Source organism: Lithobates pipiens, unplaced genomic scaffold, assembly GCF_037356315.1.
Source record: "Lithobates pipiens isolate NorthernLeopardFrog02 unplaced genomic scaffold, aLitPip1_a1.2 Scaffold_16, whole genome shotgun sequence".
Taxonomy (NCBI): Eukaryota; Metazoa; Chordata; class Amphibia; order Anura; family Ranidae; genus Lithobates; species Lithobates pipiens.
The window spans coordinates 597328035-597355878 of record NW_027507748.1 but is presented as its reverse complement, the minus strand read 5'-3'; the positions used below and the strand labels follow the sequence as shown (position 1 = coordinate 597355878).

Here is a 27844-nt window from a genome sequence, read left to right as displayed (position 1 = left end):
CTCGGGAATACCGCTTATGGCAATGAAATCTCACCCAGAGTCAGACTCAGGAATACCGCCAGGGAGGTTAAGCAGCCTATTCATTTTAAACTGGCTCTTAATGCACAAGAATAAATTGCTCCTGCAGTATGTTTGACAATGCAGAAAACTGCAATGCACAGCATTCATATATGTTTAGTAAAAGTGCTTGTGCATCTGATTTTACTGTTTTGTATGCATGTTGGGGTAGCATTAAAAATAACTGGCAATTTACTGTAAAGCAAATATACATATGCCTTGCATGTGCTATGGTGTGAAGTAGCTCTAACTGAAAAAAAATGTTTACATTTAAGCCTTAAGGGTAACAAGTGTCCATCCTCATCTATAGACATGCCCACCCTGTAGCACGGCTGCTCTCTGGTTATAGTGATGCGGCTCGTTAAATAGAACTATAAGCAAAACGTATTTTTTTTTCATTTTGGATAGAGTAAGGGATGGTTATAACGCAAGTTAGGTTTTTTTTTTTTCCCACCATCTGCATCCCATTGTGTAGATTTTCCTTCACTTCCCGTCCTATAGCTAAAACAGGAAGTGAGAGGAAATCCCTCCAAATTAAAAGAATGCCTTGGGGACCCCCAAGTCACCAGACCTAGTGTCCCTAATGGAAGATTTCCCCTCTATTACTTTTCTGGAGACAACCCAACATTTTGGAGTTTCTTTTAATTTACCTTTCAATGATAATGGTAAAAGGACAACTAGAGAAGGGGAAGGGGGGGGTCTTAACAGGGGCACATACAGCAATAAAAACTGAAAAGTCTTCTAATTCTTCTCCCCTCAATTCAAAACTAAAAGAAAAGTTTTCCTTTTAGTTATATTTTAAAAGCAAATGTTCATGCCTTTATGGGTAGTCCTTCATAGAAGACTATGTGCAATGCCCCCGTACTAAAGCCTGGTAACCATTGTTTTGACAATTAGTGGCTCACTTCACCTAGACAAGGTAATGGGCAATTTTCTTATTACATGACAAGCTTTCTTTTAATACACTTAATCTGTTGCTGTCAACATAGAGCGTTAACGAGTCTCATGACTGGATAGCATAAATAACTGTCTTCAACATCACTTGGATGTTTTTATTTAATCAAACAGCATGAATAAAATGTGTTGATTTAACTGGCACTACTGTCAGCTCAACTAAATAACTGGAGGTCTTGCTGAATGTACTTTCCATCTTATCAGTGACTGGCTGTATTCTAGCCATGAAATCATTAGTGCGCAGTCATACTGAAACGTCTGTGTTATTATGTGTTCTAGGTCTTCCACCAATAGTTGCCCATCTATTGCTCACTTGGAACAGATGTAGTAATCCATCACTTAGCAAACATTTCCTTAGTGAACTTGATGGAAGCTCTATTTTCAGTATAAGGCTAAAGACCACACATTGGTCTTTTACCACAATGCAAATGGCTGCAGCCGAAATCTATCGATTCCAGTTGCTGGTGTTTTAGAGGTGAGCAGCTAGCTACGGCCGCCTTTCCTGTACATTTTCAATGGCGGTAGGGTTGCTACCTCATCCCTATAAAACTGAACACACATTAATTACACAGGTTCTGTGGCTGATTAAGGTGGTAATTAAACTCACTTAATGCCTTATCTGCATTAAAGTGATACTAAAGTCTTCTTCGTTTTTTAAAAATAACAAACATATTATACTTGCCTGCTCTATGCAGTGGTTTTGCACAGAGTAGCCCGGCTCCTCCTCTTCTAGGGTCCCTCACTGGCGTTCCTGGTCCCTCCCTCCTGCCCCCACAGCAAGCAGCTTGCTATTGGTGAACCCAAGCCGAGTCTCTGCCCTGTGTGGCCATTCAGACATGGAGTCGTGGCTCGGCCCCATCCCCTCTCTCACCTCATTGGGACACAAACTTTGATTGACAGCAGCGGGAGCCAATGGCACCTGCTATGTCTCAGCCAATTAGGAGGGAGAGTCCTTGGACTTCGTGGCTCTCATGCAACATCACTGGATCAAAAGGGAGATCAGGCAAGTATATGGGGGCTGCCTTTAGAACAACTTTACCACTGAACACATTAACTACACAGGTTCTGAGGTTAATTTAAAGTGGATCTAAAGGCAGCCCCCCTAATACTTGACTGATCTCCCTTTCAATCCAGTGACATTGCATGAGAGTCACAAAGTCCAGGGACTCTCCTTCCTGATTGGCTGAGACATAGCGGGCGCAATGGACTCCCACTGCCGTCAAAGTCAGTGTCCCAATGAGGCGAGAGAGGGGGCAGGGCCGAGCGACAACTGCATGTCTGAATGGCCACACAGAGCAGCGGCTCGGCTTGGGTGTGCCCATAGCAAGCTGCTTGCTGTGGGGGCTGGAGAGAGGGGCCAGGTGTGACAGTGAGCGACCCAAGAAGAGGAGGATCTGGGCTGCTCTGTACAAAACCCCTGCATAGAGCAGGTAAGTATAACATAGTTACATAGTAGGTGAGGTTGAAAAAAAACACAAGTCCATCAAGTCCAACCTATGTGTGTGATTATATGTCAGTATTACATTGTATATCCCTGTATGTTGCAGTCGTTCAGGTGCTTATCTAATAGTTTTTTTAAATATTGATGCTCCCCGCTGAGACCACCGCCTGTGGAAGGGAATTCCACATCCTTGTAGCTCATACAGTAAAGAACCTTCTACATAGCTTAAGGTTAAACCTTTTTTGTTCTAATTTTGGCCACATGTCTTGTTAAAACTCCCTTCCACAAAAAAGTTTTATCCCTTTTGTGGGGTCACCAGTACGGTATTTATAAATTGAAATCATATCCCCTGTCAAGCGTCTCTTCTCCAGAGAGAATAAGTTCAGTGCTCTCAACCTTTCCTCATAACTAATATCCTCCAGACCCTTTATTAGCTTTGTTGCCCTTCTTTGTACTCGCTCCATTTCCAGTACATCCTTCCTGAGGGCTGGTGCCCAGAACTGGACAGCATACTCTAGGTGCAGCCAGACCAGTCTTGTAAAGCGGGAGAATTATTTTATTTCTGGGGTTGATCCCCTTTTTAATGCATGCCAATATCCTGTTTGCTTTGTTAGCAGCAGTTTGCATGCCATTACAGAGTCTATCATCTACTAGGACCCCCAGGTCCTTTTCCATCCTAGATTCCCCCAGAGGTTCTCCTCCCAGTGTATAAAGATTGCATTCATATTTTTGCCACCCAAATGCATAATTTTACATTTTTCTACACTACGCCTCATTTGCCACGTAGTTGCCCACCCCATTAATTTGTTCAGATCTTTTTGTAAGGGTTCCACATCCTGCAGTGAAGTTATTGCCTTGCTTAGCTTAGTATCTTCCGCAAATACAGAGATTGAACTGTCGACCCCATTCTTCAGGTCGTTTATTAACAAAATAAATAGGATTGGTCCCAGCACAGAACCCTGCTCCGAATTGTTAACAAATACTTAACGCAATATTCCTTTCCTGGCTCTGCATCATGACAGCACATACCCTCCCCCCTCCCTGGTCTGTTGCAAGCTCTTCATGAGAACACTGTTACCAGGTACTGCCTGCCATTTATACTAACTATTCAGGAAGATCCTATTGGGGATTAAGGGGGCAGTGCTGACTCGCAGTGATGGCATGACGTAGAGTCAGGAAAGTAAAATGACGGTAAAGTATTTGGTAACAATTTTTCATTTTCTTTTTATCCAGTCCCAATAGTTACAGATCTCTGCCCATAGTGCAGCCCTGCCTAGCAGGGGAGAGAATCTGATATTTTTCTACTGCAGTTATACTTAAGCCCCATACACACTATCAGATTGTCTGCTGATTTTTTCCTTCAGGTTTACCAAAACAATGTAGTGCAAGTTCCTGCCTGATTGCATACACATTGAAACCCCTAAGGTTTGACCTCAAATTATATGGTTTTGGTAAATCTGATGGAAAAAATTTAGCAGACAATCTGATAGTGTGTATGGGGCTTTAAGTTCTCAGGTCCCTCCCCCCCCCCCCTTGCACTGTAGCATAGCTGACTGGCTCCTTTGCTGTAAAGTAGACTGCAAGAGGCTGATACCAATCCAGATTTAGGTACTTTTATTACTAGCATTTGAAAATACATTTCATGTTGTTCTAACGATTGCATTAATCAGTGAGTTTTTGGTCTAGAGCTTTAAGATCACAAGAAGGCCCAATTACGTACAAGAAGTCATGAGTATTCTTAGTTGCTACGCCCATTCTCAGCTGTCAAATGTACTCTTGTTGTATGGTAGTTAGGAGCAATCAATTCCTGTTCTCTTCTCTGAACGCTATGAGACAAACCCTCTGTGACTGCATTGCAAATCTCCAATAAAACTTCACATTCAAAATCATCGTAACAAGACAAAGTACTCTTTAATAGTTAGATGAACAAGTCTCTCTATTTCTCATGATAGGCTAATTATTTTCCATTTCTACAGAACTGTATAGATAATTATGCCCCTATTGTTCATAGCACTTTGGGCAGTGAGAATGGGCTGACAGAGAGGACTGTGTAATCGCTAGATTAAATAATAGAAAGATGTGCAGAAACAAGACCATGGAAATGAGCATTGCTGCTAATATCCCAATCCTAGAATCGCTCACTGGAAAGATTTGCACATAGCATTAAGAAACTACTTGAAGTGAAAAAAATTCTGTTAAGGCAGAGGAAAATATAATCAAATTTAAGCCACATTTATATATTTGCAAAAATGTTAGCATTTTATTGCAGATCCTATTCTTCTTATGTTCAAAATACACTGAAACAGACTATTCCAGTGTGCTAATCAATATGGCTGAAATTAGCTTAAAGGTTTTTCTTGTGCTACAAACACCTCATCAGCCCCTAGTACTGTATTAACCACTTGCCGACTGCCTCACGACCATATACGTCAGCAGAATGGCATTGCCCAAGGTGGTCGGCATCGTTGTGGGACCGATGCGTGCTGAGGGGGAGGCCACCGATTCATGGCTACCCCCACAATCGCTCCGGGCGAATGAAAATTTTTGCCTTTTCGTTCCGGCTCCCGAGGAAAGAAGACACCCAAGTGAGTTGAACCAACACTACATGTACAGTAGAACACGCAGGCACACTTTTCACCCCCCAATCGTGCCCACCCCGGATAACCCCCCTGCACCCCCTGTCACAGTGACACCAATAGCAGTTTTTTTTTTTTTACTGATTACTGCATTGTGACTGTTATACGTAGTAGGGCAGTTAGGGTTAGCCCCCTTTAGGTCTAGGGTACCCCCCAACAAAGGTTTAACCCCGTGATCACCCCCCCCCCATCACCAGCATCAGTATCACTAAGCGATCGTTTTTCTGATCGCTGTATTAGTGTCACAGGTGACGCTAGTTAGGCAGGTAAGTATTTAGGTTCGCCATCAGCTTTTTATAGCATCAGGTATCCCCATATACTACTTAATAAAGGTTTTAACCCCCTGATTTCCCCCTAGTTAACCCTTTCACCAGTGATCACCGTATAACTGTTAAGGGTGACGCTGGTTAGTTAGTTTGTTTTTTTTATAGTGTCAGGGCACCCACCGTTTATTACCCAATAAAGGTTTAAGCCTCTGATCGCCCGGCAGGTGATATAAGTTAGGTTTTAGGGTCTGCGTCGACCCAGGCAGCGCCAGGTTAGTGCCAGTACCGCTAACACCCACGCACGCAGCATACACCTCCCTTAGTGGTATAGTATCTGAACGGATCAATATCTTATCCGAACCGATCTGAACTAGCATCCGCAGCAGTTTAGGGTTCACAAAAACACAGCATTAAGCGGGATCAGCCCAGATACCTGCTAGCACCTGCGTTTTGCCCCTCTGCCCAGCCCAACCAAGTGCAGAGTCAGGCCTGATCCCTGTGATCGCTAAGAGTTTTTTTGGTAGCATTTAGATACAGTTGCTAACAGTCAGGAGCTTTTTTACCTGTGAGTCTCACTAGTGTACCACTAAATTTAGAGCCCAAAATGGCAAATCGAAGGTACACTAGTGAAGAGGCCTACACGTTTCTGAGCATGATAGATAGTAAAGAGGAAGTGAAGAGGCAGTCACTCATCTATCAGATTGAGGCTCAGAATACAATCCTGTAGACAGCGGCTCCATGACATATAGCTCTGACGGAGTTGTGGTCCCTGCCAAGGTCAGGCGTACCAGACCCCAATCATCATCTTCTGTCATTGAGGTGCAAGAACCGCAGGTCCCTCGTATGGAGCAGAGCAGTACTAGTGGCGCTCATCCTCCTGGTGAACTGGCAAGCACCAGTGGCCTAGTACACCCTGGTCACAGTCAAACCAGCACTGCAGTATCACGTGGTGATGTGGCGAGTCCCCCAAGTGCAGTTCAAGCTAATTGGGAACCCACCACTTCTGCAGCACCCATACTTCCCCCATTCACTGGCCAACCCGGGAATTCAGGTGGAAACAGTTGATTTTATGTCACTTGATTTTTATTCGCTGTTTTTCACTGAAGATCTCTATAGCTCTATTGTGGACCAAAGCAATTTGTACGCTGGTCAACATATCGCCACTATTCCCCAGTCCTTCCTTGCCAAAGATTGGAAACCAAGCTCTATCTGGGCCTTTCCCTCAACATGGGCAAAAACAAAAAGAGTGAGTTGTGGTCATATTGGTCCACTGACCCAATTCACCATATGCCCTTGTTCTTTGCCTCCATGACCAGGTACGAGCAGATCTTGAGGTTCATGCAAGAGAGACCCTGGATACAATCGACCCCTCGTAAACCACTTCAAACAACGTTTTGCAGACTTGTTTACTCCCCATTAAGTTTTCTGCGTTGATGAGTCCCTGATTACGTTTTCTGTCTGCTTGTCATTCAAACAGTACCTTCCCAGCAAGCGTGCCAGATACGGGGTCAAGATGTATAAGCTCTGGGGACAGGGCCACAAGCTATACATGTAGTTTTATGGTTTACGAGGGCAAAGATAGTCATGTAGAGCTGACAAACTGCCCTGACTACATAGGAAGTGCTGGCAAGATTGCGTGGGACTTGGTGTCACCCTTATTCGGAAAGGGGTACCATTTGTACGTGGACAATTCTTACACGAGCGTGCCACTGTTTAATCACTTGTTTGATCAGCAGATTGGAGCATGTGGCACCGTGTGACCTAATCGCCGGGGGCTTTCCCCAGTGGCTTGTAGATTCCCGTCTTAGGCTGGGGGAGAGAGCCTGCTTCAAGTGTAATAACTTGCTCGCTACGAAGTGGCGGGATAATAAGAATGTTTTTGTTCTTACCTCCCTTCATGCAGAAACGATGGACCAAATTACTACAGGGAATGGTGTTGTGGAAAAACCCCTCTGTCCACGAATATAACCAAAATATGGGAGGGGTGGACCTCAACGACCAGTTGTTGGCGCTGTACCTAGTTGTCCATAAGGCCAGACGCTGGTACAAGAAAGTGTCTGTTTATTTAAATTGGCTTTGCTGAACGCTCATGTGCTATACAGAGCTTCAGGACAGACTGGATCCTTCCTTAAAATTTCAGATGGTGCTCCCCCTCACCATCCCCAACGAATGCAGTAAGCTGGCTGCAGGAGAGGCATTTTCCTTATGTCCTCCCGAGTACCCCTACCTAACGAACCCACCAAAGAAGATGTCGTGTCTGCAGCAAGCGCGCATATAGGCGCAACACCCGCTATTTTTGTCCCTCCTGTCCTGACAATACTGGTATTTGCATTGGTGAATGTTTTGAACGCTATCATACACTAGTTGAGTTTTAGTGTAGGGAACAGCACTGCCCAGACTAGGCACACTTTCACAGGGTCTCCCAAGATGCCATAGCATTTTGAGAGACCCAAACCGCTGAAACCGTTACAACAGTTAGAAAAAAAAAGTGTAAAAAAAGAAAAATAGTTGTTTTATTGTTCTCTCTCCATCGTTCTCTTTTTTACTGTATTCTATTCTGAAATGTTTTATTATTATTATGTTTTATCATGTTTGCTTTTCAGATATGCAATTTTTTTTATACTTTACTGTTTACTGTGTTATATTGTTAACCATTTTTTTTGTTTTCAGGTAAGCCATTCAGCTGCAGAGCGGATTTATTTATCTTGACGGCAAGAGTGTTTTCTCCCACGATACATAAAGCCGTGACTCCAGTGCTGTAGGAGGTGATTTCACCACCACAGTTAAAAAAAAAAAAAAGAGAGCATATATGCCGAAGCATGGGGGCAGCAGGGGTGGAGGAGCGATTTGCACCTACCTTTTGCGGGAGGATGCCCCCATGCTTCGGCATATATTATATATATATATATATATATATATATATATATATATATATATATATATATATATATATTTTAGGCACAGATTGCATTAAAAAAATGTGTTAATTTTTACTATTTTTTTTGTATTTGCTTTGCAGGCATGGAAAGTCTTACTGTTATACTGTAATATTACTTTGTTTTACTGTTAACCATCATTTCCTTAGCATGTACGCCATTCAGTTGCAGCGCAGATTTATTTACCTTGACAGAAACAGCACTTGCTTCCACGATACATAAAGCCGTGACTCCAGCGCTGTAGGAGGTGATTTCACCACCACAGTTAAAAACAAAAAAAAAAAACATATGCCAAAGCATGGAGGCAGCAGGGGTGGAGGAGCGATTTGCGCCTACCTTTTGGGGTGGATGCCCCCATGCTTCTGCATATATAAATGGTGCATGTATGCCCATCATTAGAAGTGGGTGGCTAAAAGGAGGTGTTCTGATGGTGGGCAAACCCACCAATCAATTTCTTTTTTTCGATCAGCCCACAAGCTGCATGAAAAAAAAAAAAAAAAAAAAAAAAAAGATTACATTACATATTACATTACATTACATATATGGCCAACAAGGACCAGCAACGTAATGGTATGTTGCTGGACTGATGGATTATACCAGAATGATGCCTGCAGGTTTACGTATCATCTTGGTATCATTCTTTTCAGCCAGCAGTCGGCTTTCATATAAAAGCAATCCTAGAAGCTAATTAGCCTCTAGACTGCTTTTACAAGCAGTGGGAGGGAATGGGGAATGTCTTTGTTTTTCTTTGGCTCTCCTGTCCCAACAGGCAACCTGAGAATGCAGCTGGTGATTCGGCCAGCTGACCATAGAGCTGATCAGAGACTAGAATGGCTCCAATCATTTCTGGCCTAAGAAACCGGAAGCTTTGAGCATTTTATGACTTGAATGTAAACAGCGCCATTGGGAAGTTGGAAAAGCATTTTATCAAATAGACTCCAATTTAAAAAAAAAAAAAGTACCTGTCACTATCTATTGCTATCATAGGGGATATTTACATTCCCTGAGATAATAAAAATGAGGGAACAGTTTAAAAATAAGATTAAAAAAGCAAAAAAAAAAAAAAATAATAATAATAATAATTAAATAAAAAAAGCACCCTTGCCCCCCCCCCCTGCTCTTGCGCAAAGGCGAACGAAAGCATCAGTCTGGCGTCAAGTGTAAACAGCAATTGAACTATGCATGGAAGTATCATTGCGAAGGTCAGATCGAGGGCAGTTACTTTAGCAGTAGAGCCCCCTCTGTAAATCTAAAGTGGTAACCTGTAAAGGCTTTTAAAAATGTATGTAGTTTGTCTCCACTGCACGTTTGTGCGCAATTTTAAAGCATGTTGTGTTTGGTATCTATGTACAAGATCATCTTTTTTAGTTCATCAAACATTTGGGAAAAATAGTGTTTTAGTGTCTTAAAATTTTGTTAAAAGTGTGTTTTTTCCCCACCAAAAATGTGTTTGAATAAAGACTTTTAGGGAGCCAAGCTGCGTATGGGACCCAGAAAACCAAGCACTGCCTTCAGGCTTTCTAAGGGTGTAAGTTTTTGATTTCACTCTTCACTGCCTATTACAGTTTCGGAGGCCATGGAATGCCCAGATGGCACAACCCCCCCCCCCCCCCGAATTACCCCATTTTGGAAAGCAGACACCCCAAGCCATTTGCTGAGAGGTATGGTGAGTATTTTGTGGACCTCTCTTTTTGTCAATGTTTTGAAAATTGAAAAAAAAAAAAAAATGTATTGTCTGCCATCTTGCCATTTTATGGCTTTCGAAACTGTGATAGGTAGTGAGGAGTGAAATCAAAAATTTACGCCCTTAGAAATCCTGAAAGCGGTGCCTGGTTTTCAGGGTCCCATACACAGCTAGGCTCCACGTACTCAGGAGAAGCAGCAGAATGTATTTTGGGGTGTAATTCCACATAAGCCCATGGCATGTTTGAGCAATTTAGTAACAACTTTGTGCAAAAAAAAAAAAAGGTTTGTAATTTTCCCACAACTTGTGGCAAAATATAAAATATTCCATGGACTCAACATGCCTCTCAGCAAATAGCTTGGGGTGTCTACTTTCCAAAATTGGGTCATTTGGGGGGGGGGGGGGAGGGGTTGTGCCATCTGGGCATTTTATAGCCTTCAAAACTGTGATAGGTAGTGAGGAGTGAAATCAAAACTTTACACCCTTAGAAATCCTGAAGGCAGTGCTAGGATTTCAGGGACCCCGTACGCCGCTAGGCTCCCAAAAAGTCCCACACATGTGGTATCCCCGTACTCGGGAGAAGCAGCAGAATGCATTCTGGGGTGCAATTCCACATATAACCATGGCATGTTTGAGCAATATATCATTTAGTGACAACTTTTGTAAATTTCTTTTCTTTTTTTGTCATTATTCAATCACTTGGGACAAAAAAAAATTAAATATTCAATGGGCTCAACATGCCCCTCAGCAATTTCCTCCTTTCCAAAATGGGGTCATTTGGGGGGGGGGGGGGGGGTTGTACTGCCCTGCAATTTTAGCACCTAAAGAAATGAGATAGGCAATCAAACTAAAAGCTGTGTGAATTCCAGAAAATTCTCCCTAGTTTGTAGACGTTATAACTTTTGCGCAAACCAATAAATATACGCTTAGACTTTTTTTTTTTTTTTTTTTACCAGACATGTGGCTGAATACATTTTGGCCTAAATGTATGACTAAAATTTTGTTTATTGGATTTTTTTTAATAAAAAGTAGAAAATATTTTTTTTAAAAATTCAGAGGCAATCAAATACCATCAAAAGAAAGCTCTATTTGTGGGAAAAAAAGGATACACATTTTGTTTGGATACAGCATTGCATGACCGCAGTTAAAGTGACGCAGTGCCAAATTGTAAAAAGTGCTCTGGTCAGGAAGGGGGTAAATCCTTCCGAGGCCAAAGTGGTTAAGAAATATTGTAACCCTAGTATACTCATCATCACCTCCATTACTGTAATAAGTAGATATGCACTGAAATTTTGTTAACAAAATATATTGGACAAAAATTGTGTTTTCGGCATTTTACCAATACAGAAAAGGGTGCCAATAATGGCAAAAGGCACATGCGATTTTACTGTGCAGATGGTGTGTTTTTCATAAGTCATATGACTCAAGAAACACATCAAAAACTTAACACGGGTGTGCTATTGATGCGTTCTTGCTGTGTAGTCAATGAATTTCAACATTGGAAGTGGTCAAACATGCAGAAGGCAGGATTTTACCACAACGAAAGCGCAACAGACCAGTGTGAAGACATATATAGCATTTAAAGAAAGCATTTTTCTTCATCTTTTCTTGCACTAAAAGGTGACAATAACGTGTGACAAATTCATATTGGTATATCATTGATATCAAATTAAAAAAACTTATATAATACAATTATATATAAATATATTTATATTTTTTTAAAAACTCTAATTTCAGGTTTCGGTCAGCCAAAATTTACATTTGGTGCACCTCTAGTAATAAGAAATATTGTACTAACAAGTAGCATCAGCTACATTACTCCAATAAGAAAAAATATCAGTATCAGCCCTAATACTGTAATAAGAAATACTGCACCCCCAGTATTATCATTACAAGGCCCAGTATTATAATAAGAAATACTGCACCCCCAGTATTCTCATCACCAGCCCCAGTATTGCAACAAGAAATACTGCACCCCCAGTATTATCATCCTCAGCCCCAGTATTCCAAAAATAGGATTTTTTTCATCATACTTACCTGTAAAATCATTTTCTTTGAGTACATCATGGGACACAGAGATAGGCTAATATTCATTACTTACAAGGTTATACTTCATCTCCAGGTGAATGGACATATGTAGACCAAAGGTCTTTAGACAGGAAGTGATCCCCTATATAACCCATGCCATAGAGGATGTACTTCAGTTTTGTAGCAAACACTGAATGGAGCTAGGAGCCCCCTGGAGCTAGAGGTAGGGTTGCGATCGTGACCCCTGCAGCCCCTTATGCTACGTCCATGCACCCTGGCTTCAATAGCCATGCCATCACATTTAGAGACTGTAAATTGGGGTGGACTACAGGTCTTTGAGACAGTAGATCGGGGGGGGGTTGTGGAAGCGTCCATGGCCGGTCTATTGTCAGTCTCACAATCAACGGGAACCAGGGCCTTCTGGGCCAGGCTGGTGCCACCAGAATGACTGGAACCTCCTCAATCCGAATCCTGTGCAACAAATGTGGAAGGAGACGGATTGGAGGGAAAGCATAAGCCAGGGAGTACTGGCTCCATGGAACTACCAGAGCATCTGCTCCAATTGCCAGAGGATCTTTTGTTCGGGACACAAACTGCTGTAGCTTGTTGTTGAACCTGGATGCCAATAGATCGACCTCTGGCCATCCCCAAAGCTGGCAAATTTCCTGGAACACCCTGGGTGTTCCATTCCCCCAGGCAGATCTGCTGAGATAATCTGCCTTCCAGTTCTCTACTCCCGGGATATGGACTGCCGATAGAATCAACACATGTTCCTCTGCCCAGCCTAGTATGTGGTTCACCTCCTTCAGAGCTGAAGGACTCCTGGTACCCCCTTGGTGGTTTATATAGGCCACTGCAGTGGCATTGTCGGACTGAACCCTGATAGGGCAGTCCTGAAGCTCCCCCATCCAGGACCGAAGGGCAAGACGTACTGCCCGTAATTCCAAGACGTTGATGGGCAGGATCTGTTCTGTCCTTAACCATTTCCCCTGAACCCATCTAGGGTCGCTCCCCAGCCTGAGAGACTGGCATCTGGAGTTAGTGCTCTTCAAGTTACCAGGAGGAAGGATTGTCCCTTTCATAGGTTCTGATCCTGCAACCACCAGTTTAGGCTTAAGCGTGCCCAAGGAGATGAGAACATTGGATAATCCAGGGCTTGTCCTCTCCTGTTCCAAGCCAACAAGATGTCTTGTTGTAAAGGCCTGGAATGGAACTGGGCATAGGGCACTGCCTCAAAAAGAGGACACCATCCTCCCTAGAAGACACATACAGAGCCGAATGAAGGGTTGTCTAGTGCCCCTTATCTGATGCACCTGATCCTTCAGGGCACAGATCCTTACGGGTGGCAAAAATACCCTTGCTTGGACCGTATCTAGGATCAGACCTAAACACTTTGAGCTGGTCTCCAGATTGACTTTTCGGTATTTATGATCCATCCTAAGCTTTCCAAATACTTCACTGTGCATGTTATGCTCTGTTCTAGAGCCTGTAGTGAGTGATCTTTGAGCAGGAGGCCCCCCCCTCACAACTCCAGCTTGTAACCACGGGATATAGTTGAGGTGACTCACTCGTCCTCAACTATTGTTCTCCAAATGTCCACAAAATGCAGTAGCCCCCCCCCCTATCCCGATAGAGTGGGAGCATCCCCTCAAAAGGAGGGCTTGGGGCTGGGTTTAGAAGAGTTTTGGACTCAAGGCTTTTTCTTCCCCTGGCCCTAGGGCCTTGGCAGAGGAAATGCTTTGGCGCTGAGACACCTGAGAAAGGAGTCCCTGAGGTTTTAAACGAGGGACACCTGGTGCTTTTCTTCACCTTTGGTCTACCAGTGTCCATTCACCTGGAGATGAAGTACAACCCAGTAGCTAATGAATATTAGCCTAACTCTGAGGACATAACTCTGTGTCCCATGAAGTATGAAAAAGAAAAGAAATACTGTATGCCCAGTAGAACTATAAGATTAAATTTCCAGTTCGGTCCAATCCAAGTGTATTACAGAAGACACCATACTTCATACAACTTGCAATCTCAAATTCTCACCTTAAAGCAGGAGACCATTGATTTAAAAGTTAAAAGTGAAGTCAAACTAATTTTAACTATAGGGAAGTGGTGTAAGACTCCAAACTAGATATGTGCAGTGTGTGTAAGGAAGGGTCCTGGAGGAGTGTTATCAGAGGCAAGAGAAGGGGATGGTGATGGTCCATGCAGCGGTACCATATTAATTGGGAGTAATTAAGCTCTGCGTCTGCTGGGATTGCCAATTATATGATTTAGTGGGTTCTTGGAAATTATATGCACAAAGCAAGTTCTGTTGCCATGGTTTCAAGGAGAGAAATAGGGGGATTTTGTCAGTTATATAAAAAATGCCTGGCTGCACAATGTAAAGACAATGTTTAAAAGTAGAACGATATCCCCTTCCCTGGCTGAATGGGCACGTGAATTAGACAAAATTGACCACATAGAACATGATTGATAGACAGCGACAAGCTGGAATCATATAGGCTCATGTGGACGGTATGGTCCCATTTCAGTTATTCATTTGCCTTTGACTCCTTTGTATCCCGAATATAGGCTGGCCTGGCCTATAGTGATATTATCAAATCCCGTAAGAGTGCATAGCTGCACACCCCTCTCTCTTTCTTTAAGCCCCACACATTTTTCTTCTTTCTTTTCATCAATAACAGTATGAACGCTGTAATAGGTCACGGCCTGGTTTCATTGTTTACACTAGCAATCAATCAGACCTTTTGATTCTTAAGGCATGATTTATGGTATTAGATATCTTTAATTGAAGAGAACTATGGTTTGCTTTTTGAAGGTTGATTAAAGTTAACCCCTTCACAACCAGCCCCAATTTTGGGCCTCAATAACCACTTTTTGGGCTTATCTGGACAGTTCCACCATAAAATATAAGTGGTCTCTCCAAATGAAGATCATCTGTGGACCTGTGGTGGGATATCCCCACAGTTCCCAGTAGGGGGGACTTGTGGGATCCAGAATGCATATCTGGCAGACTTTTGGTATCATGCAGCAGCAAAGCTTACTTTGTGATTTTAAAAGATGCGCCTCTTCATGCAATGAACTATACCCACAAGGGTTGGTAATGTGTATTGTGATTACTGTGTGTCATATGTATTGATCTGACACCTAACTATATCTCTCTGTTGTAGATATGTATATTTAATAACCACTTACACCTGAAGAAGAAAACCAAAACAAGTATATTTCAAAATACATTGAATACTTTGGTCTTCATACTGCTATTGTTAACATAATTCTGTGGTTTCCCTGGAATTGTGTACCAAAATATGTATAATAAAACTTGTTATGAATTTTACATGTGTATAACTTCAAGCATGCAATAGTCCCATTTGGAAAGTTTTTTGCTTATATACATTTATACATGCCCAGCATCGTCCCCAGCTACATAACCAACCCCATCTGCAGATATCGCCCAAATCGTCCCCTTTGCTCCTCCCAGGACCTCCTGCTCTCTAGCTCCCTTGTTACCTCCTCCCATGCTTGCCTTCAAGACTTCTCCAGAGCCTCTCCCATCCTCTGGAACTCCCTGCCCCAGTATGTCCCATCAGCCCCTAACCCGTCTACGTTTAGGAGATCCCCAAAAAACAATTTATCCAGGGAAGCCTATCCCACACCCGCGTAAGAACTGTACCCCAGCCACCACCATCAAATCATCCCCTTACCTTTGTACCACCAGCCCTCCCTTTAGAATGTAAGCTCTACGAGCAGGGCCCTCCTGTCCCTTCTGTATTAAACTGTACAGTAATTGTGCTGTCCCCCTTCTACATTGTAAACTCTTGGCGCTATATAATTTGTGTATAATAATGATAGGGATGAGGGCATAATTTCACAAAAACAATCTATTCTTCTTCATGTCCTTTCCATTACCATATGGAATTTATACCTGCAGCTGTTCTGCCTTCTGATATTTGTTCATTTTTGTGAGCCTCTTATTGTGCTTGGTACTTGTGTATCGAAATTCTTATATTGGGCTCCTTTCACACGACAGGTCGTCTCCACTCAGATGAACCTGTCAGAGCCCGCTGTTCTCTATGGGGAGAACGGATTTCATTCGATACCATATGATCCGCTGGACTGGTGGCGAACGTATCTCCAAACGTTTGTTTTGAGCAGATCTTGTTGGATCGGATGGCAGGCAGCTGTCAGCAGACACAAATCCGCTGACATCCACCTGTCCATAGAAGTCAATGGATGGCCTGCTCAGAACCCCCTGAAAAACGGACAGGCGAATCTGAGCGGGCCGATCGTGTGAAAGGGGCCTTAAACTCGCAGGGTTCTATACTTTTTTGTTACATGCTTTTTAATACTCTAATAAAAGATTGAACAAAGTAGTACTATTTTTGATAGAGTAAGGGAGGGTCATAACCAGTCAGTGTTTTTTATTTTTGTCATCTGTATGTGACAGGAAGTCATCATTTCTTGTCCCATAGCTAAAACAGGAAGTGAGAAGAAATCCCTGAAAATTAACAAAATCCCTTGGGGCCTCTAAGGTCGCAAGAACCTGTGTCCCCTTGGAATTTACTTTAACGCAAAACTAGAAAAACGTTTTGCCTATAATTACACTTAAAACTTCTAATGTTATCAAACAAACACTGCAACTGTACTAAATGGAGAAAGTTCATTCTATTAAGCTCAGTTATCAGTAATCCACTTGAGAATCCAGATAACACCTTAACCATACTAGATTCTAATCATGCCCAGTTTAGCAGGAACCGACAGATTCAAACCGTTAATGGGGAGGCTGAATGTACCAAGTCGATCATTCAACTTAAAGAGGAGGGCCGGTGTCTTGTCTAATAACGTCCTCCATCGGATAGTGCCCGCTGTGTACTGCGCATGCGCAGTACACAGCAACACAGATTCCAAAAATTGCCGAGGATGAACGGCGCCTGCGCCGTGAGTCCAGGTTCTATCCTCACTATCCAAGTGGACATAGAGTTAGAATAAAAAAGAGCCGATCGCAGCGAGGCCGAGCCCGAAGCGTGGCGAGCGAAGCTCGCCCGCGAGGGGCCCTTTAATACTCACAACCCTATGTCCGCTTGGATGGTGGGGCTACCACCTCCACTCACGGCGCAGGCGCCGTTCAGCTTCGGAAATTTTCCGAAGCTTCGTCTGCTCCATACTGCGCATGCGCAGTACGGGGCGGACGCTATATGATGGCCGGACACTATACGGCAGAACACCGGTTTAAATTTTTTTTTTAAAGTCAGCAGCTGCAAACACTGTAGCTGTTGACTTTTAATAAGCGCACTTACCTGTCCAGGGCGTCCGCGATGTCGGCCGCCCCGAGGCTGACCCGTCCCTCGGTCTCGGGTCCCAGCGCCGCCATTTTGGCTAAGGGAAACAGGCAGTGGAGCCTTGCGACTTCACTGCCCGTTTCCTACTGCGCATGCGTGAGTTGCGCAGCACTTTGTGAATGGGGCGTGCTGTGTTCTGGGACACACAGTTCCCAGAACACAGCGCGACATCATTATCCAGAAGACGCCGCATGGAGGAGACAAGACAGAAGACCTCCGCGGAGGAGGAAGAGGCAGATTAGGATGATGTGCCTAGCAACAGGCATTTCTGGTAAGTTAAAAAAAAAAATCATTTTTTTTTTCTGATTTTTTTATGTATTTTTTTTTTCAGGGTGGCCCTCCACTTTAACTACAACCAGCCTGCAGGACTCTCTAGAGATTATCGCTAGCAGCTACTATAGTCACTAGTGATAATCACCATCTTTTTCCAGCGGGGATGACTTCCTCCGCAGGGAGAAGGCAATGGCCTGGCAGGAAGGATCGACAAGCTCTGTGTTCATGGGGAAATCCAGTGGTTGCAGGAAAGAAATTTGCTCCATGTAGTGCTAGCCTAACCAGGAATGTATAACCTGGAGCCTGAGCTGTGCAACTTCCCCAACAATCCAAGGCAAATGTCCAAACCAGGAATGAACGTGCCTAGTGACTTGAATGCCCCTACAGCACTGACACCAAGGAGTCTGCTGGGCAAAAGGAACACCTTTTGCCCTTACAAGAAAGGAGGCATGTGAGGATAACAATGAACAATATCTGCAAAGGTGAATTCCACCCACAAGCGACTGAGTCATGTATAAGTTTGTGTCCCTTCATTTTATTATATAGGATCTGATCATCACACACAGTGACTATGTAACTGACAAAGCTCCAGCAGGACAAATTCTTTCCCAAGTGACTAAGCTCATCTGTCCATAATACAATGGTAAGCATCCCTACCTCTTTATCTTTCCTGCTTGATGCTCTTCGGGCAGCCTTTTCCTTCAGTCGTTTTTCCTGGAAAAAATAATATATTAGAGCTACAGTTAGTACCAGTTTATTGAGGTTAGGACAAGAAAAAATAAATTGCCACACATAATTCACATCAGGCTAAGGATGTTTATTTAAAAAAATAAAAAAAAATTACAGCTACATGGCTGAAATATAGTTCCTCATTCTGCAGTCAAAGCTTTGTAAATTGAGCCTCTTGAGTGGTATAAAGGGAAACTTGTTTTACTGTTGAAGGATTTTACCAACAGGAGTAAATGTAACAGGAAAGTACAGGAACCACATCTCAGGTGTGATCCAAAACAGTGTCTTGCATTGCAATGCTGTCAGGACACCAAATATCTGATCTCACCCTTGTTTTTTCTTTCCCAGTTAAATGTTTTCTGCTTGCACCCTACAGCGCTGATCCTCCAGATCCTTCCTCAATCAGCTTCTCTGCTGTTCTGACCTGTACTTCTATGGAACCCATTAACTGCAGCCCCTCTGTGTCAAAGCCAAACAGCCAATTGCAATGATCTTGTTTGTTTATTTATATAGTGCTGACAATTTAACCACTTAAGGACCGCCTCACGCTGATATACGTCGGCAGAATGGCACGGCTGGGCACAAGCACGTACAGGTACGTTGCCCTTTAAGTGCCCAGTCGTGGGTCACGCGCGCGCCGCCGGCGCCCTGCGATCGGGTCACAGAGCTGAAGAACGGGGAGAGGCAAGTGTAAACAAACCTCTCCTCGTGCTTCCTAGTGAGCCTGTCGCTGATCGTCTGTTGCCTGTCATAGGGAAAGACCATCAGTGACCTCACACACCAAGCCACGCGCCCCTACAGTAAAAAAAAAAAAAAAAAAAAACACACACACTTAACCCCTACACTGCCCCTAGTGGTTAACCCCTTCACCTCCAGTGACATTTTTACAGTAATCAGTGCATTTTTAATCGCTGTATTAATGCCAATGGTCCCAAAAATGTGTCAAAATTGTCCGATGTGTCCGCCATTACTAGTAAAAAAAAAAAATTTTTTATAAAAATGCCATAAAACTATCCCTATTTTGTAGACGCTATTACTTTTACGCAAACCAATCAAACGCTTATGGCAATTTTTTTAACCAAATATGTAGAAGAATATGTATCGGCCTAAACTAAGGGAAAAAAAATGTTATATATATTTTTGGGGGATATTTATTATAGTAAAAAATATTGAATTTTTTTTCAAAATTGTCACTCTATTTTTGTTTATAGGGCAAAAAATAAAAACTGCAGAGGTGATCGAATACCACCAAAAGAAAGCTCTATTTGTGGGAAAAAAAGGACATCAATTTTGTTTGGGAGCCACGTCGCACGACCGCGCAATTGTCAGTTAAAGCAACGCAGTCCCGAATCGCAAAAAGGGGCTTGGTCCTTTAGCTGCAAAATGGTCCGGGGCTTAAATGGTTAAGCAGGGCTATACTTAAAGTGGATTTAAACCCAAATTCATTTTTTTACATCATAATGTAGAGTATAATATTTCCTATCATCTGAGCCCAATCTTGCCACAAAGAGTTAATCCAGCTCTGAGCAATCCTTTTATTGTTCAGTGAGATAAATCCCCCCCCCCCCCACTGTGAGTGACTGGTGATTTACATATCTTGTGCACTAGCCTAAGAGATGCATTATTTTTTAATTCCTTTCCACTCCTTTCTTCAGCTGCTCTGCAAGGATTGGCTGTTCCACACCTCAGCATGATTTTGCATGCTGAAATCATGTGGGGACTTTTCTGGATTTTGAGTGGATGTTAGTGATCATAGCAGAAGTTAAGTGTAAAAAATACACAGGAGAAAATGCATGTTGATAAGGGGAGTGTAGAGGTGGGCGGGGAGTCTACTGACATCACGACTCCACCCACTGAGCCCTGGAAAACAGACCAACCCACAAAATCTGCAGTTTTTTGGGTCTCATAGCAGACAGAGGGGAGACATTTGACAGATAAGTATACATGCAGGAGGCATGTATATCCTAGGTAACCAATATTGTAGTAGTTCAGAAAGGATGAGAGTGGGTTTACATCCACTTTAATATACCTTCACACCAGTCCCTGCCCTCAAGGAACTTACAACCTAAGGTCCCTTCCCAACAGGCATGCATACATACATATGAGGGACAATTTTAGACCGGATATAATATCCCATATCTTTGGAGTGTGGGAGCAAACCAGAGTAGGCAGAATAATCACAGGGCTTTTATCATTACTTTTTAGACTGAATAAACGAAAACCACATACAGTACACTGTTAGAAATGAGCTCTTTCGAGAAACATTTTTCCATTCTGCTTCTTCAAATTTTCCTTTTCACTGTGGTCGAAAAGGAATGTCAATTTGATCCCACTAATGTTTAGAAAATCAAACGAAAGAAAATTGAAATTCGCAAATCGAAAGAAAGAAAATTTAAATTTGCATATGAAATTCTACTAGTGTATGGCCAGCCTAAGTTGCTCCCTAAATGTTGCTCCCTCCCATGTAGCAAGACGAATTAGACTGCAACACATCACCCAAGCTGTTTGCAGATGATAGGAAAAAACTAATATTTTGCTAGAAGAAGAAAAAACAAAAAAAAACTATCTTTCAGCGCCTGTCCCTTTAATTATACATAATTAAACACACTTTAAAGTCAACGATGATTAAGTACAACACAACTGCTATCTCTGTGCATTTGTGAAGGTCACAGCCCTTCCTTATAAGTTATAAAACTATTAGAGTACAAAGGCAGAGCAGATGTGAGAGTGGCGGAGAAGTGTTGTGTGAGCTCCCTCTCACCCTCGCCTGTTCTCCAGCCATGTGCGCTTGGGATGATAAGGAAGTATCGTTTGGTGGAGCAGCAACAAAAGGCAATTTAAATTCTGCCGCAGTATGCAAGGAGAAATATAATGAGATATCCAATGATTTATTTCTTCAATTTGCAGTAAGTATGAGAAGGGAAACTGTCGCTACATTTTTTGTAGCAATGCCTGAGCTTCACAAATTCAAATCTATTCCGTATTGGTGTGCTCACGTAATTGTATAGTGTGTGATGAGAGTCTGCAACACTTTACTGTGAGCTACGGAAACCTATATACCCTCCCCCCTCACTGGGGCTTTCCCTGGTAAACCATACTTGTATGATAGTGATGCTACAGGGGGGCTATGCTTGAAGCATGGTAGGCACAGCATTCGGAATCATGAATAAAGAGCGACTCCAACTACGGGATCATTTTCATCTTGGGTGGAGTATCAATGTTACCACCCCAGCTGTGACAAGCTATAAAAAAATGGCAGTCCACATACACTATAAAGTACATGCACACGAACTTTAATGGCATCCCATTCTTAGTCCATAGGGTTCAATATTAAGTTGGCCTATGCTTTGCAGATATAATAGCTTCCTCAATTCTAGGAGGAAGGCTGTCCACAAGGTTTAGAAGTGTAACTTTGGGAATGTTTAACAATTCTTCCAGAAGCACATTTTTGAGGACAGGCACCGATGTGGACAAGAAGGCCTGGCTCGCCAGCTCTGCTCTAATTTATCGCAAAGGTGCTCTATCGGGTTGAGGTCAGGACTCTGCAGGCCAATCAAGTTCCTCCATCCCAAACTCGCTCATCCATGTCTTTATGGACCTTGCTTTGTGCACTGGTGTGCAGTCATTTTGGAACAGGAAGGGGCCATCCACAAACTGTTCCCACAAAGTTGGGAGCATGAAATTGTCCGAAAGGTCTTGGTCTGCCGTCACCTTAAGGGTTCCCTTCACTGGAACTAAGGGGACAATCCCAACCCCTGAAAAACAACCTCACACCATAATTCCCCCTCCCCCAAATGATTTGGACCAAAGCACAAAGCAAGGTCCATAAACACATGGATGAACGAGTTTGGGGTGGAGGAACTTGACTGGCCTGCAGAGTCCTGACCTCAACCCAATAGAACATCTTTGGGATGAATTATAGCAGAGATGGCGAGCCAGGTCTTCTCGTCCACATCAGTGCCTGACCTCACAAATGCGCTTCTGGAAGATTGGTCAAACATTCCCATAGACACAATGCTAAACCTTGTGGACAGCCTTCCCAGAAGAGTTGAAGCGGCAAAGGGTGGGCCAAATCAATATTGAACCATACGGACTAAGACTGGGATGCCAGTTCATGTAAAGGCAGGCGTCCCAATACTTTTGGTAACGTAGAATACATTCCTTTAGAGAAAACAGAATGAATCCTGTTAAGGTCACGTAAGGCTACAAGATCTTCCCATTACCCCGATAACCCGCCTTGGGCGTTCCAACACAAAGAAATTTCCCCTGGGTGAATTTTTGGTCAATTTAAAAAACAAAATTTTTATGCATTTAGGTTAAGTACCTGAATCTAACTTGATTCGTATCTCTTGGAATCCCCTGCAGAATAGCAATCAGACTGGGGATAAGTAAGGGAAATTCTAGGGGTCACTTGGTATGCTGCTTGCAGGTATGCTGAAAAAGAACATGCTGAGAAGATAAGAGGGATGGCTTCATCAGCCTAGGGACCAAATCCCACTATAGCGTTACTTTACACAGTCCACAGAAATAAGCAAATTATGAATGGCAGCCCAATGCACCTCGTCAAAAATCTTGTACAGATCACAGCACAACACATGGCAACCTACAAACCTTTGTTGCTGAAAATGCTGCATGAACGCGTTTTGGTGCTTTAGGCAGCACATTCCAATTGTTCATTGCTTAAAACATATTCAAGCCCAAGAACAAAAATGTTAATATGTTTTAGCTTACTATTTCTTATATGTGATGTCTCCATTAGCTTTCCTATTTTTAGGTGTTTTTCCTGTATATTCAACTGGTGATCCTGCCAGTAACACACTTCATGTGATAACACGCCCTCTCTGTACTGTTATCTGTAGAGAAGCAGCATCAACACTAGGGCAGAAATACACAAAATGTCCCCTTTTTTTTTTAAAACATAGGGGGGAGTTGTTTTGTAGTCCACATAGATAGCTGGGAACAATGCTAACTAGGGGCAGAAAGTGCACATAGTTAATACCTCTCTTTTACTGAAAGTACCCATAGTTACCAGTTCACAAGATTTATGGCAAAATTATTTTAATTTGAAATGTAGGAAAGGATTTAATTCCCTTCTCATTGGCTACAAGGTACAAGAGTGGAAACCAAAAAGGGACAGAACTTTAACATTAACATTTTTAAAAAGAGGTAGTAAAATGTAATGCAAACAGAAAGGTTATGTTCAAAGACATCATTTTATGCTAAAGTAGAAGTTCAGCCTAAAACCAACTCTAAATCTACTGGCAGATTTAGAAGAGGCAGCCGACAACAGAAGCCACATAGTAACTCTATGGGTAACGTCACTTCCCAGCCGTTGTCTGCTGTCTCTCGATGGAGACTGGACAGGGTCTGCTTCAGAAAAGGTATCAAGAGTGATTTTTGCTTTACAGGGTTCGATAGATTAGTCTTAGAATGTGGCTGCCATGTAAACTTGGAGTTCGTTTTAGTTTTAGGATGAACTTCTTACTTTGAATTTTCTTCCTCCTTGAAGGCTGGTTCATACTAAATGCAGTCCAGTGTGTTTTTATTCTACATCAAAAACTCACGGACAGTGCTGAACATGGATTCCAATGACCCTAGTTCACATCAGTGCAGTCAACAAAAAGTAGAACATTCTGCATGTATGCTGTATGGAACACAGCAAAATGCACCAAAAATGTACAGGAACACACGTCCATAATTAAAAGAAAAAAAAGAGCTGGAAAAAAAAAAAAAACACATCCAAACACGCATGTGGAAATACATCGGGAACACATAAATTGTGCTGCAAAACAGCCCCGAAGAAGAAAACTAGAAATAAATAAAAAATAAAAAAAAATAAAAAAATAGAAAGAGAACATGGATCCATATTTTTTTTGCAATCCTTTAAGTGTTTAAAAAAAAAAAAAAGAAAAAAAAAAGCTATGCGTATTCCAATTAAAATGGACTAAAACCAGAATGAAAACCACAGCACAGATTAAATTACAAATTATTTTACAAATAAACCTGTAACACGCTGTGCATCTATTACATTCATTTTGCAAAGCATGCTAGATGTTATTTTTGCTGCCTGCATCCTAGTTGGCAAATTCTACATAAGTGATTGAACTGATTACATTTTATATTTACTTGATGAAATATATTAAATATTTTTAACAGTGATCATCGTAAAGAAAACATAATGAAACTGTAGGTTTTTACTTTATCCCTGGGACAGTACAGAAACCCTGTCAAGTCAAAGACTCAGTAAGGCAGCGGCTGTAAGGGCCGGTTCACACGTAATTCGGTTTGGTTAGCATGTAATTCGCAACGCATTGCTGTTCAAATTACATGCAATGTCTGTGCAGTGCGATATTAGCCAGATAGTATGGCTGATATCGCACCGCATTTAGTCCAAACACGCACAGGACTCTTTTTCTGTTCGGACCAGAATTGGATCGCATGTGTTTCACACATATGCAATCTGATTCATGTGTCGTTAACATATAATGACACTCCCCAGCAGTTTGTATATGGCAGTGTGAACTGCCGTGCGCGTCGGGTGCGATGCGGGAACCCACAGTGGATTTGCAGCGTTCTCGCATCGCACAAGTGTGAACTGGGCTTAAGAGGCAAAATTGGTCTGCACCCAAAATGCAGGAAGGCTTCCTCCTATCAGCTGTGTGCAATCTGTTCTTTCTGTCCCCGTGCTGTCATAAAAGGGGTGGCCGCAGGCATTATTTTGGGCTGCATAACTATTGTTCTGACTAGGAAATAAACATCTCTTCATTTTAAAACACTGTCCTACTTTTCAGTTAGATCAGGGTTCATCTCTAAACATGAAGGGGAAAAGTGATTGAATGTACAGCCAGGCAGCGTTTAATTTTCAGTAAATGTAATCTTTCCTAGAGAAACCAATAAAGTGATGTGCTTCAATGAACACAGATCAGATTAGCTTTTCATGTTATGCACTAACAAGTAAATATGCGCACATTCTGTTTAATATCCACAACTGGAAAGTAATGATGAGAACTGTAAACCTAGCAGGCTGACAATTTTGGAAACCGTAATTTTAATACTACGCCATTTTCTTGTTTATGACTCTTACCAAAAAGTTTAAAGATGGTATTTTTCCTTCCAATTTCCTGATTTTGCAATGGTAGATTACAAAAAAAGCAACAATTTCAAATGATGGCAGAACGCACGTAATACTGTGGTGCTGGTGTCAAAATCTTCTAAAAAGCCAGGAACTGCTGTGCCCCCTTCAGGAGTAGGACACAAGGCAGAAAAAACACTAGTCTATGCCCATGGGCAGTTCTAGGTGATATACACTCCCATCCAGGGCTCGAGTCCTGCGGGAACGGCGTCCCTGCATTTTTTTTTCACAGCAGGAACGCCGTTCCCTTTGCAGGACTAGAGCCGCCCGAGCTGATCCTTCACTAAGCGGTGACGCCCAGCATCACTGCATAGTGAAGGATGGCGTCCAGGGGTGGGCTGGGCCGGGGGGGGGGGGGGGGCAGGGTGGAAATCTCCCTCCAGGCCGCCTACTTTACGGCCGCGATGCTGTCTGTTACTTTATTTTTCCCAGGCTGTGACTGTTATACAGTACTAGTCGCCAATTGGCTGGCTGCTGCTGCGCTGCACTGCACTTTGGGAGTTGTAGTCTGGCCTCACTGGGCAGTGGGAGGAATTCAGCAGCGCAGCAGACTCCGACTCCCACCTCCCAGGAGCCTCAGAGGCAGCCAGCACATCACATGTGAGCTGAGTAGTTGTGGGCTGGGACCGAGCACTGGCTTGAGGAGTGGCAGAGAAGAGAAGAAGTGACTGAGATTTATCACCCCCTCCGAAGACGCCGTGCAAGGAAAGTAAGTACCTAGCTGTAACACAGACCCAGACCCTGACACACCCCCTACTGACACCCCACATTCCATGGGCACTGATTAGGCTGCACTGATGATGGGCACTGGTGAGGTGGGACTGATCAGGCTGCACTGATGATGGGCACTGGTGAGGGGGCACTGATTAGGCTACACTTATGGGCGCTGTCTGCATGGGTGAGGTGGCACTGACCAGATGGCACAGATGAGCACTGGGTAAGGGACACTGATCAGGCTGCACTGATGGGCACTGTCTGCATGGGTGAGGTGGCACTGATCAGGCTGCACTGATGGGCACTGGTGAGGTGGCACTAATCAGGCTGCACTGATGGGCACTGGTGAGGTGGCACTAATCAGGCTGCACTGATGGGCACTGCTAAGGTGGCACTAATCAGGCTGCACTGATGGGCACTGGTGAGGTGGCACTAATCAGGCTGCACTGATGGGCACTGGTGAGGTGGCACTAATCAGGCTGCACTGATGGGCACTGGTGAGGTGGCACTAATCAGGCTGCACTGATGGGCACTGGTGAGGTGGCACTAATCAGGCTGCACTGATGGGCACTGGTGAGGTGGCACTAATCAGGCTGCACTGATGGGCACTGGTGAGGTGGCACTAATCAGGCTGCACTGATGGGCACTGGTGAGGTGGCACTAATCAGGCTGCACTGATGGGCACTGGTGAGGTGGCACTAATCAGGCTGCACTGATGGGCACTGGTGAGGTGGCACTAATCAGGCTGCACTGATGGGCACTGGTGAGGTGGCACTAATCAGGCTGCACTGATGGGCACTGGTGAGGTGGCACTAATCAGGCTGCACTGATGGGCACTGGTGAGGTGGTACTAATCAGGCTGCACTGATGGGCACTGTCTGCACTGGTGAGGCGGAACTGATGGGCACTGTGCATGGGTGTTTTCTGTTTTTCTGTGAAATATATATGCATATGAGCGTATTGGGTTTTTTTTGTTGTTTTTTTTTGGTGGGGGAGTGGATCTTTGGTGGGAGTTCCCACACTTTTTTCGCCAGGATTTGATCCCTGCTCCCTCTCTGCTACAGGCCTTCAGTTTTGTCACAAGCAGTATCAGAAGCATTAAAAACTCCATAGAACGATGGGTGCCGTGTCTGTCAATTAACTCAGAGAAATGGATTTTACGGTAAGTCAAAAATCCTATTTTCTCATTCGTTCATTGACAGACACCGTGCTTCTTTATTCAGAACCATAGGGATGTCCCAAAGCAGTGCCAAACATGAGAGGTGGGGCAGCCAACAAAGAAAAAACAGGCCAGACAACCTGGAGCTGAACAAGAACAACTGCGGCCCAACCTGAACAGCAAGAAAACCCCTTCATGAGGGAAAAATCCTCTAGGCCAAAGCTTGCAAAACCTTGCGGCCAAAAGAGGCATCCGCAGATGCCAGCACATCCACTTTGTAAAATTTTGTGAAAGTGTGCACTGACGATCAGGTGGCTGCCTTACACACTGGCGTCACTGAGTAGAGTGCACCTTCACCAGGAAGGGAGGAACCCAATCCCTGACAGAATAGGCCTGAGCTGCAGTTTGTCTGATCAATCTAGAAATGTTCGACCGAGGAAGCAGACAGCCCCTTCTTTGGCCCGTCCATGATCACAAACTGAGTCTGACCTCCAAATACACC

General features: G+C 43.3%; 1 protein-coding gene across 1 annotated transcript in view; it reads right to left on the bottom strand.

The window, feature by feature from the left end:
- Positions 1 to 27844, bottom strand: part of DDX10 (DEAD-box helicase 10) — a 420816-nt gene that overhangs the window by 131941 nt on the left and 261031 nt on the right. The window contains exon 16 of the mRNA XM_077483966.1: positions 18266 to 18322. Coding sequence (XP_077340092.1) covers positions 18266 to 18322 — 57 coding nt within the window. The remainder of the gene's footprint in view (positions 1 to 18265; positions 18323 to 27844) is intronic.